At 41.4% G+C, this 17154-nt stretch overlaps 2 protein-coding genes across 4 annotated transcripts in view; both read left to right on the plus strand.

The window, feature by feature from the left end:
* LOC117395600 (protein AF1q-like) overlaps positions 1-4179 on the plus strand; it is a 5518-nt gene extending 1339 nt beyond the window's left edge. Inside the window, exon 2 of the mRNA XM_034918628.2 lies at positions 1427-4179. Within this exon, the coding sequence (XP_034774519.1) occupies positions 1434-1685 (252 nt within the window). The 5' untranslated portion in view covers positions 1427-1433 and the 3' untranslated portion in view covers positions 1686-4179. The remainder of the gene's footprint in view (positions 1-1426) is intronic.
* Positions 4180-5327: 1148 nt separating this feature from the next.
* gabpb2b (GA binding protein transcription factor subunit beta 2b) lies at positions 5328-17075 on the plus strand. Of its 3 annotated transcripts, none has more exons than XM_059020377.1 (9): positions 5332-5824; positions 8170-8277; positions 9270-9437; positions 11000-11194; positions 11712-11865; positions 12560-12649; positions 13001-13168; positions 13856-13974; positions 15130-17073. In XM_059020377.1, exons 2-9 carry the CDS (start codon positions 8170-8172, stop codon positions 15460-15462), a joined length of 1335 nt encoding a protein of 444 aa, XP_058876360.1. In that variant the 5' UTR covers positions 5332-5824; the 3' UTR covers positions 15463-17073. The 3 variants fall into 3 exon arrangements, with proteins under 3 accessions (XP_058876361.1, XP_058876360.1, XP_058876362.1); XM_059020379.1 differs by having other exon boundaries at positions 5721-5824; positions 15127-17075; XM_059020378.1 differs by lacking the exon at positions 12560-12649 and having other exon boundaries at positions 5328-5824; positions 15127-17074.
* The last annotated feature ends 79 nt before the right edge of the window (positions 17076-17154 follow it).

Consider the following 17154-nt stretch of genomic DNA (forward strand, 5'->3'; position numbering starts at 1 on the left):
AGCGATATACCTTCAATAGAAATGCGGTGAATTTATTATTAAAAAGAACAAAAAATAATAATAATAACGCATGCAGTATATTAAAAATGCCACGCATGTAGTATTGGTATGTGTTGCAATATTGAGACCTAATAAAATGAGTATGGAGGAGTAAGGTAACCCGTTTTCATTGCAAATGATAATCAGACTCAGGCAATAAATTGTGGAGTCTAGCGGTATTGAAATCGGAGAGCGGGTCTGCTTTTAGCTTGAGGCGGTTTGATGAAGATTGCACCCCACCCCCCATCTCCATGAGATGCTTCAACCTCCAGGAATAGCTGAGAGGCTCCAGGGGTATTTATAAAGGAAAACGTGTGACGCGCGTTCGGAACGCGCCTGGAATGTTCTAGAGCTTGACCGCCTACGTCACACGATAGCTGCAGCTCAGTCATTGCGGTATTTCACGGAGCGGTCCATATGCTGCAATTCGAAGCTAAATTGAGAACATTGTCTTCTGTTATATAGTTAGACGCGACCAGTCATGCTTTTTTTTTTTTTGTTTCCTTTGCAATGCCTCCCTTTGGTTTGCTTTCAAATAAAACAAGTTAAATTGCTAAAAACGCGTTTCTAAATATCGTTTTTGATAGATGACATGGTAGCATTATCGGTCCAGAGATCTTTGAGGTCTTGAAGGCTTGTGAGTCATTATTGTTTAGTTAGTCCAATAAAAAAGAAGTATCACATCGTCTTTGGCTAAATATTGCTGAAAATACTACTTGTGGTCAGTATTGTTTAGGGAGCACCCTTTCTCTTAGGGGAGGGAGCAGTTCAGTCTCCACGCCTCAAGCCTGCCCTGGACTGGAGGGAGCACCCTTTCTCTTAGGGGGGTGAGGGAGGGAGGGAGGGAGGGAGGGAGCAGTTCAGTCTCCGTGCCTCAAGCCTGCCCTGGACTGGAGGGAGCACCCTTTCTCTTAGGGGAGGGAGGGAGGGAGGGAGCAGTTCAGTCTCCGTGCCTCAAGCCTGCCCTGGACTGGAGGGAGCACCCTTTCTCTTAGGGGAGGGAGGGAGGGAGGGAGGGAGCAGTTCAGTCTCCGTGCCTCAAGCCTGCCCTGGACTGGAGGGAGCACCCTTTCTCTTAGGGGAGGGAGGGAGGGAGGGAGCAGTTCAGTCTCCGTGCCTCAAGCCTGCCCTGGACTGGAGGGAGCACCCTTTCTCTTAGGGAGGGAGGGAGGGAGCAGTTCAGTCTCCGTGCCTCAAGCCTGCCCTGGATTGGAGGGAGCACCCTTTCTCTTAGGGGAGGGAGGGAGGGAGCAGTTCAGTCTCTGTGCCTCAAGCCTGCCATCTTGTCGGGTGGTTTGTTAAAATGTTATTTATTAATATGAAGGTATTTATGGAAAAACAAACAAACAAAAAAAAACCTGACCTCTTTTTTTTTTTTGTCCTCCAGCCAAAAAATGCTTGACACCATCAACACCCAATACGATTCGTTCCTTTTCTGGAGGCAGCCAATCCCTGAGCTGGACCTGTTGGAGCTGGAGGGGCTGGGATTGGGCGGCGGCGCGTCACTCAAAGGCGGGCAGAAGAAGAAGAAGAAGGAATCCCAGAATTCCAGGCAGGAAGATGACAGCCTGCTGGAGTTCAACACTTTCAACTACTGGAGAGCTCCGATCGCCAGCATCGAGTCCCTCGACTTTGAGCTCCTCTGAGCTTTCCACGAAGACCCCACATCCCACACCCCCCCACACCCCACACACCCCACACCCAATCCACTTGCATCCTAAAACAGTTTCCCCAAAGCTGAAGGGAACACGAAGCCACCGCTCTGAGGCTTGGAGCTTGGTTTCAGGAGACTGTAGGTTTCAGGTCGCTGTGCAGCACACCAGGCAGGGAGACTTGGGGGGGGTTTGATACAGCAAACCTCAAACTAGGTCTCCCGGGGGTCTCCTGGAACCAGCTGTCAAGCTCCTGAAAAAGTGGCTTCATGTTCAACTCGGCTCTCGTCACGTTTTGGCTTGACAACATCACCGTTGTGTAATTTGCTTTATTTGTCGTTGGAAATAACAGATATGCTGGGAGCTTCAGTCTCATTTGTTATGTTTTTGTTCTACGTCCACCCTGTTTTTGTACGCCGTTTCAAATCGGCCGTTTATTTGACTGTAAAAAGTATCTGTTGACACAACGCACTCTTAAAATAACACACAGTGTGAAGCCTGATTTACACTGATAACAGGGTAGGGATCGCTTCCCTCTTTCAATTCCAGTTCCCTTTTAGTCGATTCCAAGTCCTTCAAAAGGAATTTTAATTGATATTTTAGAGACATAAATAACTGTTCAACTGCTTCTTTCATGCGAAGCCAGTTTAATTGACTCACAAACAGCGGCTTCAATAGAAGTCACGCTCAGCCGCTGTTGAGAGAAGCTCATTTTAACAGAACGCTGCTCCATCGCAATTCTGATCAGAGGTGACGTGTCGGGATCGATTAAAAGGGAATCGGGAATTGATTTTAAAAATGGAATTGCAAAATACATCCTGTTATCTTCCACAGTACAGCACATCGCAGACGAGCATCGTTGTAAAAGGGTGTGTGTGTGTCGCCTTTGAATACCCTCTGCTGTATTAACTTTAGTTAGAAAGAAAGAAAAAAAAACATTTAGGAATGCTTAGCTTTAAGGCTAATAACACTTCATTTAATTTAAGGTATTATTTATTTATTTATTTATTTATTTATTTTGTGCAGCTTGGATCTGAGTAAACCTGTTATTCAGTGTTAGAAGGTGTAAAAAGGAGACTTTTTCATGTCTTTATAAAACAAAATGTTCACGAGAGGGGGAAAAAAAAAAAATACGGTGCCTCCCGCGCTCCTTTACTTCAAACAGTATCCGTGAAACAAGAAATTATTAAAGACGGTGTTCAAGCACTGTATGTGAAACTGATGTTTTAAGGAGAAGGATTTGGACTAGATATAGAATAGGATTTTATGAGCGCCTCTCTCTCTGCATTAGGTTTTACAACCAATACGAAATAACGGTAGATGAGGTAATAATATCGCTGTCACTTTTCTTGGACTTCAGCGCCATCTAGTGAGGGCGGTACGGAAGTGTCAAGGTTTAATTAGCTGGCTCTCAGATCTCCAGTACAGCACTGAGTTCTCTATACTAGACTGTATTGAATTAGCTGGCTCTCACATCCCCAGTACAGCACTGAGTTCTCTATACTAGACTGTATTGAATTAGCTGGCTCTCAGATCCCCAGTACAGCACTGAGTTCTCTATAATAGACTGTATTGAATTAGCTGGCTCTCAGATCCCCAGTACAGCACTGAGTTCTCTACACTAGACTGTATTGAATTAGCTGGCTCTCAGATCTCCAGTACAGCACTGAGTTCTCTACACTAGACTGTACTGAATTAGCTGGCTCTCAGATCCCCAGTACAGCACTGAGTTCTCTATACTAGACTGTACTGAATTAGCTGGCTCTCAGATCCCCAGTACAGCACTGAGTTCTCTATACTAGACTGTATTGAATTAGCTGGCTCTCAGATCCCCAGTACAGCACTGAGTTCTCTATACTAGACTGTATTGAATTAGCTGGCTCTCAGATCCCCAGTACAGCACTGAGTTCTCTATACTAGACTGTATTGAATTAGCTGGCTCTCAGATCCCCAGTACAGCACTGAGTTTTCTATACTAGACTGTATTGAATTAGCGGGCTCTCAGATCCCCAGTACAGCACTGAGTTCTCTATACTAGACTGTATTGAATTAGCTGGCTCTCAGATCTCCAGTACAGCACTGAGTTCTCTATACTAGACTGTATTGAATTAGCTGGCTCTCAGATCCCCAGTACAGCACTGAGTTCTCTATACTAGACTGTATTGAATTAGCTGGTTCTCAGATCTCCAGTACAGCACGGAGTTCTTTATACTAGACTGAACTAAATTGCAAGACATTGAATTTGATGCTACAGTAACATGATTGGACTCACTTAAGGAGCGAATTCAAATCAACAGTGTTTAAAAACCAAAGACTCATTCAATGGTACAGTTTGGGATTTTTGGTAGATTGTAATTTTTAAAAAAAAGCAACTTGATATGGGTCTCAGATATCAGTAAATGCCAGTTATGCTCTGTGTGATATTTCATGCATGGATTTTGATTTGATTTTGTGTTGCTTTAATAAAAGACGCTATCGCTTCATTTGCTATGGTTGTAATGACGTGTATTATTTTAAGATCGCAGATAAAAAAAAAAAGCCTTTTATTTAAAAAAAAAAAAAAAAATGGTAAAAACATATTTCGGCTCATAATTTGTTCTGTTTTTATACTTAAATTCACAGATACAGGAGATGGAAATAAGACTCCTATTGCACAGCAGTGTCACCCAGTCCAGGTTTTACTACCAGCTTGATCAGCCCCCCCAGTGTGTCTAGATAACAAGCTCAGGTGTGTCTGATTAAACTCCTAGTGAAACCAGGGATGGATCACACTGCTGTGCAATGGGGAGTCTTCATTTAAAAAGAAAACACAAACATCCTGGGACTTATGTTGTAGGTCACCTGGTCTGATTGTAGCTAGACCACTGGACTGGGTTGGAATCAGCAACAGCACTTCATCTAATTGTAGAACAGCCTTAATGGAATATAACCAAACTGGATAGCCTACAAAGCCTGGTTTCTAATCAAGTGGCATGTGCACGCACACACAGAAAGGAAGGTACAGAATTACACAGACACCAGTTTATTTCAGTAGATAAAGGCGTCTGCCAAACAAATACAAAATAAAATACATAAATAAAAATAAATTTCAAGGTATTGCACAGCTTTTTTTGAGGTTCCGAGTGTTATGGCATTTTTAAATTCGCATATAGTGACACCTGCTGGCTAAAGGATGTAATTGCACTTTTTTTTTTAAATAGAAAAAGTGTTAATTGCTATTCTTAATTTTTTTTAAAGTTATTTATCAGTTATTCACATGCCCTTTTTCCCTGCCCTACTCACACAGCGATTTTCAAACTGTCTCACAGAAGCAAACGGTTTTTACATTCGCAAATGATACTTTATTTTCTGTATTCATGTCACAATCAAAATATAATAAACTATAAAGCAGCATTCTTTTGGCATCCGTTTCTAATCTAGTCTCAATAAGTAACAAGGAATGTAAAAAACAACGTTTCCATGTACAATTTGAAATATAAACACTTTTTACTTGTATAGTATTTAAATATTTGGGAGACAAACGAGCCTATCAACAAAACATAAACAAAACAAAAAACATATTTTACATGCGCATTACTACACATTTATATATATATATTTTAATAAACATACTTTTGTTTTTAATATTTCTAATAAATGAAACTTAATATTAATATTACCAATTTAATTTGAAGAAATATCTTTGGCGCCAAAAAAAACCCCTTTACAGCCCCGGCCGCCCACCTTTTTAAACATATCCCTGCGCCCGATCATACAGTCCCATTAGTAACAAAAATAATAACATTAAACTCAGTCTGCAGGGAAACTATTCTGGAAATATTTAGTGGAAATTTAATTTAAGATTTAAAAAAAACGACGACGACGATAAAAATCGCGAATAAAAAGAAAAAAAAATACATATTTTTTTTGCCCACAGTCCGTATCCTTCCGCCGGACTTGCAAAGAGTCTCGCGACTCTCACAGTTTCCACTTCCGGTGTCGTGAGGCCGCCATCTTTGAGCCTGTGCAATAAAAAAATAATATAATAAATAAAATTAAAAATAATAAGTTATTTTAAAATTCACAAAAGGGATATACTCCGCTTTGAAGTCAGACGTCGCAGCCCAACGGCTTTCGCTCCCCGAGTTGTCGCGGTAAGTACAAATCTAGTCTAAATTAAACAAGACGAAACGAAAGTGTTTTGAAGTTATTATCGATTGTGTGTTTTTTTTAAAAAATTATTTTTAAAATTGTAAAAGAAACAGAAAGAAATGTGACATTCATAGCTGGAAATAGCCTACTTGGTATTTTTTTAAAATACTAATTAAAAAGTAAAGACAATTCTGCTCTAGACGAAAGTAAAAAAAAAACGTTATAATTTATTTATTATTATTATTATTTTTCGTGCGCGTTGCGGATACTCTCTCTAGTTGAATTTATATACAAGTTAACATCCTCTCGTTTTGAATCAGTTTTCTGACAATTTAGACACACACAATACCCACCCAGGTTCATAATTAATAAAGTAATTTTATGGTTTTTTTTTAATTTATTGACGGGACTTGTCTTGTCGGCGTGTGTGGCTTTTTTTTTTGTTGTCGAAGCAATTTTAATATTGCGGACCGGATGTGGAAGTAGTTTTTTTTTTTTTTTTTGTTAGTGTTTTAAATTGAAATTTCAGATCCGACTTCCCCCGGAACACCAGCGACTAAAACATTAGACAGTTTCCTGTCTTCCAGGTGACTTTAAAACCATTTATCAGTGGGCTTTTTGTGTCGAAATATATCTTTTTCTTCCCCCCTCACTGTCCACCAAAAATGTTTCGCTGTCTTTATAACTGGTAATAAAAACATGGCTGCTGTCTTGCCTTTCCCAGTTTCTCTCTCTCTGTGTCGGACTGGTCGCCGTGTTGGGAAGCATTTCTCGTCGGATTAATGTTTTAATGTTTCGCTGGCGACCAGGTCTTTACATTTTAATGTAATCTGTGTGTGTGTTCCTGTGGTATGACAATTCAAAATAAAAGCCGTTTGAAAAAAAACCCCCAAAAAATTAAAAGTTTGTTGTCGTTACTGTTATTTAATGTAACTTGATATTCAAATAATCACAGCGAGGTGATCAGAAATCCCCCAGGCCATTTTTATTTTTACTATTATTATTATTATTATTATTAATAATCTCCTTTATCTCTCTCTCTCTCTCTCTCTCTCTCTCTCTCTCTCTCTCTCTCTCTCTCTCTCTCTCTCTCTCTCTCTCTCTCTCTCTCTCTCTCTCTCTCTCTCTCTCTCTCTCTCTCTCTCTATATATATATATATATATATATATATATCGTTTCTTGGCATTAGTTCATGATTGGGGTCTCTGGATTTCATTAACAGAGAGCGCCATGGAAAATATGACATTACTGTGCCTGTACAAGATGACGTAATCAGAAAAACAGCACAGCGCTTGAGAAGGGTTTAATATATATATATATATATATAATGTAAATTACCCATGTCCCTTTCTCTAAACATAAGGCCAATCAAATACATACAGATGTCTCTTCAGCCCTGGTGCAATACAAACAGCTGCCCTGTTTTTGAGTTTTGAGTTTGTGATGTCATAATCAGATATCCCCAGAAGGCAGCCTCCAGTAGATTTTGAATGCTGGCTCTTCTGAGCGGTCTCTCCTGTTCACTTTCTAGGTGTCCTGATTCGGCAGCATTGCACAATGTACCAGCCCGAGCTTAGGATTTCTACATAGGCATCTGTTTAATAAAATAAAGCATCTCTCTCCTCTTCTCTTCTCTTCTCCTCTCTTCTCTCTCTCTCTCTCTCTCTCTCTCTCTCTCTCTCTCTCTCATAATTGCATCCTGAGCCATTTAAAAAAAAGGCCTATTACCACAGTAGTGATGTCAAATAGTGATAATTGCTCTATAAGAAGAAAATATACTTGAACTTTGACCCATTCGACTCATCGAGACTTTCAATTCAAACACAAAATGTCTCGTTTTCAATCACTCGACAACACCCACAGTGCGGAAATGTTCATTAATGAACAACTAAATGAGAATACGTTAAAAAAAAATATGATGTAAAGCTGGTACATTCGTATCACAGAGAAACGGATAACGACACAGAACGTCTGTACAGCGCTGAAACACGACGTTTAAAAAAAAAAACAACTACACTGCTGAACCTCGTCTTCTTTAATATCAGCATCACAAGGGTATCCGTGGATTATAAAAAATAAGAGATGGGCCTCTTCAGTGAGTCGCAGGAAAACAATTCCATCTCGGGTTTCTGTGACAGTTTATAAACTCCACCTTCGCTCTCGTAGTTTGCGACGTCACAGAAACCCTGGGTGGAATTATTTTCCTGTAACTCACTGAAGTTACAGATATAAGAGCAGTTATAAAATGCAGTAAAATCAGTAGTAAGGTAAGAGCAGATTTAAGCGACAGCTACAGTACGGTAATGGCTGTGTGTGTGCGCGCGTGCGCGTGTGTGTTTTACGCAGATGTCGTTGGTGGATTTGGGAAAGCGTTTGTTAGAAGCAGCTCGGAAAGGCCAGGACGATGAAGTCAGAACGCTCATGGCAAATGGCGCTCCCTTCACGACAGACTGGGTAAGTTTAAGGTCTTCTATGGCTGGTTTCACAGACCCTGGCTGGTGTTAATCCTGGATGACCTTGCCTTTTAAATAACCCCCAGTTTAGGGCTAGGAGTCCCGCGAGGGTCCAGCGTGGCTTCTGACAGCATACGTCAACACAGGTTCTCAAACCCTGGTCCTGGGGGACCCCCTGCTGTGTCTGCTGGTCTCCATATGGGATCCTTCAAGAAGCTGCTTGATGAGATTCTGGGATCAATAAGCTACTAACAACCAAACGAGCAAGATGGGCTGAATGGGGCCTCCTCTCGTTTGTAAACTTTCTTATGTTCTAACTGAGCTCTCAGTTACTGAACCACACCCTTCATTGAGTCTGAAAAAAAATTAATAATAAGCAAATGATCAGTTCAATTATTATTATTATTATTATTATTATTATTATTATTATTATTATTATTATTATTATTATTATTATTATTACTGTATTTATCTTGCTCTTAATTGTATTATTACTTGCACTGTGATTCTTGAAATGTATTTTTGGTTACGACTGTAAGTTGCCCTGGGTAAGGGCATCTGCTAAGAAATAAATATTATTATTATTATTATTATTATTATTATTATTAATTTCTTAGCAGATGCCCTTATCCAGGGCGTCTTACAAGATATCACATTATTTTTACGTACAATTTCCCATTTATACAGTTGGGTTTTTACTGGAGCAATCTAGGTAAAGTACCTTGCTCAAGGGTACAGCAGCAGTGTCCCCCACCTGGGATTGAACCCACGACCCTCCAGTCAAGAGTCCAGAGCCCCTAACCACTACTCCACAATGCTGCAATTAAGGGTCTATTTCAGTAATTGAGAGCTTTTGAGAGACACACAGAGGGCTCTCAGGATTTGAGAAACCCTGCGTTAACATACCGGGACCTTGAAGTCCCCCCAGGGCTGAAAGGGTAGGCAGTGATTTATACGATCTCTCTCCTTCCTTTCTTTCTTTCTCTCTCTCAGCTAGGAACGTCTCCCCTCCATCTAGCAGCTCAATATGGGCACTACTCCACAGCAGAGGTGCTGCTCAGAGCCGGTGTCAGTAGGGACGCCCGAACCAAAGTGGACCGGACCCCCTTACACATGGCAGCGTCGGCGGGCCACTCTGGGATCGTGGAGCTGCTGATCAGGGTAAGGGTGGCACTGCCGCTGCATCTATACCACGTTTCAGTTTTTGAATTCTTGCGGATAAGAGAAGGAACTGTATGATAAAAAGGGGGCGTTTGTTTGAATATGCGGCATTTACGTTTTTTGTTTAAATGTATGCTTTACCAGACCTCTCTGTGCTTTACAATGCTTCCCTATGCTTTACCAGACCTCTCTGTGCTTTACAATGCTTCCCTATGCTTTACCAGACCTCTCTGTGCTTTACAATGCTTCCCTATGCTTTACCAGACCTCTCTGTGCTTTACAATGCTTCCCTATGCTTTACCAGACCTCTCTGTGCTTTACAATGCTTCCCTATGCTTTACCAGACCTCTCTGTGCTTTACAATGCTTCCCTATGCTTTACCAGACCTCTCTGTGCTTTACAATGCTTCCCTATGCTTTACCAGACCTCTCTGTGCTTTACAATGCCTCCCTATGCTTTACTATACCTCTCTGCTTTACAATGCTTGCCTATGCTTTACCAGACCTCTCTGTGCTTTACAATGCTTCCCTATGCTTTACCAGACCTCTCTGTGCTTTACAATGCCTCCCTATGCTTTACTATACCTCTCTGCTTTACAATGCTTGCCTATGCTTTACCAGACCTCTCTGTGCTTTACAATGCTTCCATATGCTTTTTCTAAGGGAGCCGGTAACTGTAAAAGCACCAGGGGATCCTGTATATTATTATTATTATTATTATTATTTATTTGGCAGATGTCTTTATCCCAGGCGACTCACACAGGTGTTACAGGGCAGCACAGGTTTACAATGCAAGCTTAATATTTAAATACAGTGTAGTTTACAGTAAGTGCAAATAACACTACTAGAATACAATATGAACTAGGATGCTGTGTATAATAATAACACTACTAGAATACAATATGAACTAGGATGCTATGTATAATAATAACACTGCTAGAATACAATATGAACTAGGATGCTATGTATAATAATAACACTACTAGAATACAATATGAACTAGGATGCTATGTATAATAATAACACTACTAGAATACAATATGAACTAGGATGCTATGTATAATAATAGCACTACTAGAATACAATCTGAACTAGGATGCTATGTATAATAATAACACTACTAGAATACAATCTGAACTAGGATGCTATGTATAATAATAACACTACTAGAATACAATATGAACTAGGATGCTATGTATAATAATAACACTGCTAGAATACAATATGAACTAGGATGCTATGTATAATAATAACACTACTAGAATACAATATGAACTAGGATGCTATGTATAATAATAGCACTACTAGAATACAATCTGAACTAGGATGCTATGTATAATAATAACACTACTAGAATCCAATATGAACTAGGATGCTATGTATAATAATAACACTACTAGAATACAATATGAACTAGGATGCTGTGTATAATAATAACACTACTAGAATACAATCCGAACTAGGATGCTGTGTATAATAATAACACTACTAGAATACAATATGAACTAGGATGCTATGTATAATAATATTATCCTCCCTCCATTCGTTTTGCATTTCCTCCAGAACGGAGCAGACATCAACGCCAAAGACATGCTGAAGATGACGGCTCTTCACTGGGCAGCCGATCACGGGCACAGGGAGTCAGCCGAGCTGCTGGTGAAGTACGGGGCCGACGTTCACGTGCTGAGCAAATTCGACAAGACCCCCTTCGACATCTCTGCCGACAACCACAACACGGAGCTGATGCTGCTGCTGCAGGTAGGGGGCGCCGCTGTGCCTGTACACCTGCTATTCAGTCGTTGTTATTATTATTATTATTATTATTATTATTATTATTATTATTATTATTTAGCAGACATTGTTATTTAGACTAGGGGGGTGAGCTGTGCTTCAACAACTGCTGCTGCTGCAGAGTCACTTCCAATAGGACCTTGTTTGTTTTACGTCTCATCTGAAGGACGGAGCACAAGGAGGTTCAGTGACTTGCTCAGGTTCACACACACACAGGTAGTCAGTGGCTGAGCTGGGATTTGAACCAGGAACCTCCTGGTACCAAGCCCCTTTTTTTTACCACTTCACCCCCCTTAAGCCTCCTGTAACTCCTGCACTTGAACCTGTGCCGAAGACCCCCCTGCAACCCCCCAGCCTTCTGTCTTGTGATCTCCGCTTGAATCCCAGCGGTGTTCTCTGTTACAATCTCATTTTGTAGTTTTTTTATTTGATTTACATGATGTTAAGTAAAATGATGTTTTTTTTATTTTTATATTTTCTTTAGGACGGAATGCAGAACCAGCTGGACTTGAACCCGGATCGCTCGGTCCCGGTCAGCAATGCCGTGACCCTCTCCACCCCGCAGTTCATCTTCTCGTCGGGAGGGGTGCTGAACCTCTCCGATCTCGTCTCCTCCGCCACCACAAAGACTACCTCAGGTACCTCAAGCGGTAGTATTGCGAGGGAATTATTCATTAATGTTATTATTAATGTTAATGAGTCATTTAGCAGACGCTTTTTATCCAAAGCGACTTACAGAGACTAGGGGGGTGAGCTATGCTTCATCAACAACTGCTGCTGCTGCTGCAGAGTCACTTCCAATAGTTTGTTTTACGTCTCATCTGAAGGACGGGTGACGGGATGAATGTGGGTGTTTTTGAATATACGCTTTTCAAAAAAATTAATATTTTTTCCCCCCAGTCCAGGTTTTACTACCAGCATTTTTGCAAGTGAAGTCTAAATGCAAAATGTAATCAGGTTGCATAAATAGATACAGCTTGCATTCGTATATATACACACTTCATGGGTTAAACTCACAGTAAACCCAGAAATGGCTCAAACTGCTATGCAATGGGAGTTTTTGTTCATTTATTTATTTGTCAGACTCCTTTCTCCCAGGCGACTCACACAGGTGTTACAGGGCAGCACAGGGTTGCAATGCAAGCTTCATATTTAAACACAGTGTAGCTTACAGTAAGTGCAAATAATTTCCATCCCTGACTTTGAATGGGATTTAATAGAAAAGTATAATTGGTGACGGATTGCAGTAATATACGGGTTCTCTGTGCCTGTATAGATAGATAGGAAAGGCTTTTTGAGACTCTTTCTTAAAAAATAAATTTATGCTTTCAGGTGAAACGACAGTCTCTTCAACCTCTGTGCTGGCAACACTAGCAGCTCTGGCAGAAGCATCAGGGCCAATGTCAAATTCAAACAGATCAGGTACGAAAAACTAGGGGAGGCTTGCTGGTCCAGCGATTGGGGGGGGGGGGGACAAAAAACAAAGGGCTTGCTACCAGGAGGCTCCCAGTGGTTCAAATCCCGGCTCAACCACTGACTCCCTGTGTGTGTGAGAGCCTGAGGAAGTCGCTGAACCTCCTTGTGCTTCGTCCTTCGGACGAGACGTAAAACAAACAAGGTCCTATTGGAAGTGACTCTGCAGCAGCAGCAGCAGTTGTTGATGATGGATAGTTCACCCCCTAGTCTCTGTAAGTCGCTCTGGATAAAAGCGTCTGCTCCATGACTAAATGACTCCTTTGTAGTAATAACTTGCTGGTCGCTCCCTCCCTCCAGGTGAGTCGGAGGAGGTGATTACAGCCGACTCGGTGGATTCCGCGATACAGCAGATGGTGAGCGGCGGAGGTCAGCGGGTCATCACCATAGTAACAGACCAGCACGGCAACCTGCAGACCAGCGGGCTCGGGCAGCAGTTCATAGTGACCATGCAGGACGGGCAGCAAGGTGAGCAGGACAGTCCTGTCTGCTGTACCCTTCCATCTAACTGTCAGTCTGTCTGTCTATCTATCTATCTATCTAGCTAATCTCAGTATACTGTATATTCATAAATCCTACCTGCTGTACCCTTCCATTGTTATATATATCTATCTATCTGTCTGTCTGTCTATCTATCTATCTATCTATCTGTCTGTCTGTCTGTCTATCTATCTAGCTAATCTCAGTATACTGTATATTCATAAATCCTACCTGCTGTACCCTTCCTTTGGTTATGTCTGTGTCTGTCTGTCTGTCTGTGTCTATCTATTGCTCTATCTAATCTCAGTATACTGTATATATTCATTCATAAATCCTACCTGCTGTACCCTTCCATTGTTATATCTATCTATCTATCTATCTATCTATCTCTCTCTCTATCTATCTATCTATCTATCTATCTAATCTCAGTATACTGTATATATACACATTCATATATCCTACCTGCTGTACCCTTCCATTGGTTATATCTATCTGTCTATACAGGGTGATTACAAAGTAAGTTTACCACATCAACGCACCATATCATTGCTGTGGTAAAGTTACTTTCTAATCGCCCTGTGTGTAATAGTGTGCAAATGTATTGGAGCACCCCATTGAAACTGCTGTTGAGCAGGAGTGTGATTCCCCTCCCTGTGCTTGTGTGTCCGTTTCCAGTGCTGACCCTCCCGGCCGGTCACATCACGGAGGAGGAGGTGGTGGAGGAGGTCCAGCCCGTCCCGGCCAAGAAGAGGAGACTGGAAGCGGTGCTGAATCACACGCCAATCAACGACACGGTCAGCACGGTCACCCCACACCAACGCGTGGTCATAGGAGCTGGCTGAGCTCAAAAACTCAAGCGAGGTCTTAAAAACACCCCAGTGATTCAGCAGGCGGGGGGGGGGGTGGGGGGTGTGTCCAGTGGTTAGAGAAAAGGGGTCTTAATACCAGGAGGTTCAAATCCCAGCTCAGCCACTGACTCCCTGTGTGTGTGTGTGTGTGTGTGTGTGTGTGTGTGACCATGAGCAAGTCACTGAACCTCCTTGCGCTCCGTCCTTCGGATGAGACGTAAAACAAACAAGATCCTATTGGAAGTGACTCTGCAGCAGCAGCAGCAGTTGTTGATGATGCATAGTTCACCCCCCTAGTCTCTGTAAGTCACTTTGGATAGAAGCATCTGCTAAATGACTCATTATTATTATTATTATTATTATTATTATTAATAATAATAATAATAATAATAATAATAATAATAATAATAATAATAATGGCTAGGGTACCCCTGGGTAACACGTTCTGTACCCCCGCCACTCCCTGTGTGAAGAAGTGTCTCCCTCCTTCTGTTTTGTGATCTCTTGCAGAGTTCTCTGTTAAAAGTGGTTGCAGCTGACTTCTTTTCTGACTTCTTTTCAACGTGCTTCCGTTTCAATGTATAATTCTCAAGCCTTGCCTTTTGCACACTTGTTTAGTTTTTTTCACTTTGTGGCCCCAGGCAGGTCCAGCACAGGTACATCTCAAGAGCGCAGCACGAATACAGAGAGAGACCTGAGTAGAGCAGACTCAATAAAATACCAGTACAACAGTAAAATAATACATGTGATGTCATGCACAACATAGCTAATGATGTACCAATCTCCTCTTCCTTTCTATTTAAACCTTCATCCGTCGTGGTATTGACTGTGTGTGTGTGTGTGTGTGTGTGTGTGTATATATATATATATATATAGACACACACACACACAATTACAGGTAATTGGGATATGCAAATGTTAAAAACCAATCAAATCACGTGCGTCGCCAAAAAAAAAAAAAAAAAGGCTTCTGCATTCACTGCATTTTAAAGTCAAGAGCACAGCAGCTGCCCTAATATGTGTGCATGTGTTTGTGCACGACTCTGCTGTCGCGTAACCCTCTCTAACCCTGGTGTGCGTTTTGCCGTCTCTTTACAGCAGCTTCAGCCTCAGACAGAGGCCCAGAAAGACCGCTCGGAGAGGAAGGAGCTTCAGAAGCAGCTGCATGCGGCGAACTGCCAGGCGCAGGAGTACCGACAGCAGCTCCTGAGGAAGGAGCAGGAGGCGGAACAGTACCGGCTCAAACTGGAGGCCATGGTCCAGGTGCAGAGCAACGGGAACACAGCGGAGGGGAAGCGGGAGGAGGAGGAGGAGGAGGACGAGGAGGGGGCGGGGCTAGGGGTGCAGGAGGAGGAAGTGGTCACCGGCCTCCCCGAGGGAGCCATCGTCATCAAGGCAGAGGAGCTGGAACAGGAAGAGGAAGTGACGCTTTAGTTTCATGGAAAGGAAGTTGTTGACTTTAGCATCACTCCCTCCGCTAACATCAAAAGGGACCCCGTTTTCTGCTTTGTAAACGGGAGAACAACCTGGAACAAAAAAAAAAAAAAAAAGTTCAGGAGGGAAAGATGGAAGGGCCTTTTAAACCAGCCTCCTTAAAAAAAATAAAATGTAAAAATCGCTTATAACCACCACTGCAGACATCTCTGGAGTCGGCCGACCCCGTGATGACTGAAGCCTTGATTAAGCCCCTGTCCAATTTTGCACCAGCGTCCTGTTCCGATTTCACAGTCTTGTTTGCCTTCCGTGTGTGTCTCCTTGTAGCTTCATAATGTGTCCAGTACCCTTCTACACTGGCTCCTCCCTTGAGAAACAAATTATTGTTATTTAGCAGACGCTTTTATCCAGAGCGACTTGGAGACTGGGGGGTGAACTCTGCATCATCAACAACTGCTGCAGAGTCACTTCCAACAGGACCTCGTTTTCTTTTACGTCTCATCTGAAGGACGGAGCACAAGGAGGTTCAGTGACTTGCTCAGGGTCACACACACACAGGGAGTCAGTGGCTGAGCTGGGATTTGAACCTCCTGGTATCAAGCCCCCTTTAACCGCTGGACCCCCAAGCCTCTACTAACGCACACATTCATGTGTGGAAGGTAAATGCTGATGAGAAGGCCCTTTCGGATTGAAGACACTGTTCTGTGCTTGTTTGGATTCAGATGTGGATGGGGATGGTTAATTTGAAGGGGTTTATGCAGTACAGAGGAGGTGAGACTACAGTACTATTACTGCAGTGTGTGGCTGCAGATCTATGCAGTGCTACAGTAGCCTGTGGCGTGTGTTTTTTTTATTTCAAACCTCAGGACCCAACTCTCATCGTTTCACAGCTGTGATGAAAACATCAAGAAGATGATTTTAAAACTGAAGGTAGGGTAAAAAAAAATCAAACCTTTTTTTTCAATGTGAAAAAACAAACAAACACTGAAACCATTTTTTTTTCTGTTTTTCACGGTTTGACGTGAATATTTTGGAGAGGTTAAAAAAAAGTTTTTTTTATTTTTTAATACAGACTTTACAGATACAAACTTATGTGATTTATAATTTTTTTTGGGGGGGGGGGGGTTGTAATATTTTGTAATCATTTTAAGACTGGGCAACTTGCTTTATAATGTCAAGATGGATGCTTTCAGTTTGACCTTTCAATTACTGGGTTGCAGTTGCTTAAATGGACCAGCAGGTGGCACTACACATTAATAAAGGGCAAAGCTGGTTTTCATTGAAGTTACATTGAAGACGCGAGATCTTTTGAAGGCGCAGTGAAAAAAAAATATATAAAAAAAATTATATATATATATATATAATTTTTTTTTTTTTCTTTAATCTGAGCAAAACACTATCAGGGATCGTCTTCCAGACTTTTTTTTTTATCAAAAAAATTAAATAAAAAAAAAAACAATGCAAAATGTTTCAAATGTAAAATACCAGTTTTGTAAGAAAATGTAAAACTTTGTACTTTTTTTTTTTTTTTTTTTAAAACAATATTTTTTTTTTTAGATGACAAATAAATATGCATTCATTCTCATAAAAACAAAACAAACCAAAAAAAAAATTCATTCATTTTTTTCTTTCTGTTGTGCTGGTTCACCTGGTCGTAAACACCCTGACCCTGTGTTAGGTTCTCATAGCAAG

The sequence above is a fragment of the Acipenser ruthenus genome, unplaced genomic scaffold (genome assembly GCF_902713425.1).
Source record: "Acipenser ruthenus unplaced genomic scaffold, fAciRut3.2 maternal haplotype, whole genome shotgun sequence".
Classification (NCBI taxonomy): Eukaryota; Metazoa; Chordata; class Actinopteri; order Acipenseriformes; family Acipenseridae; genus Acipenser; species Acipenser ruthenus.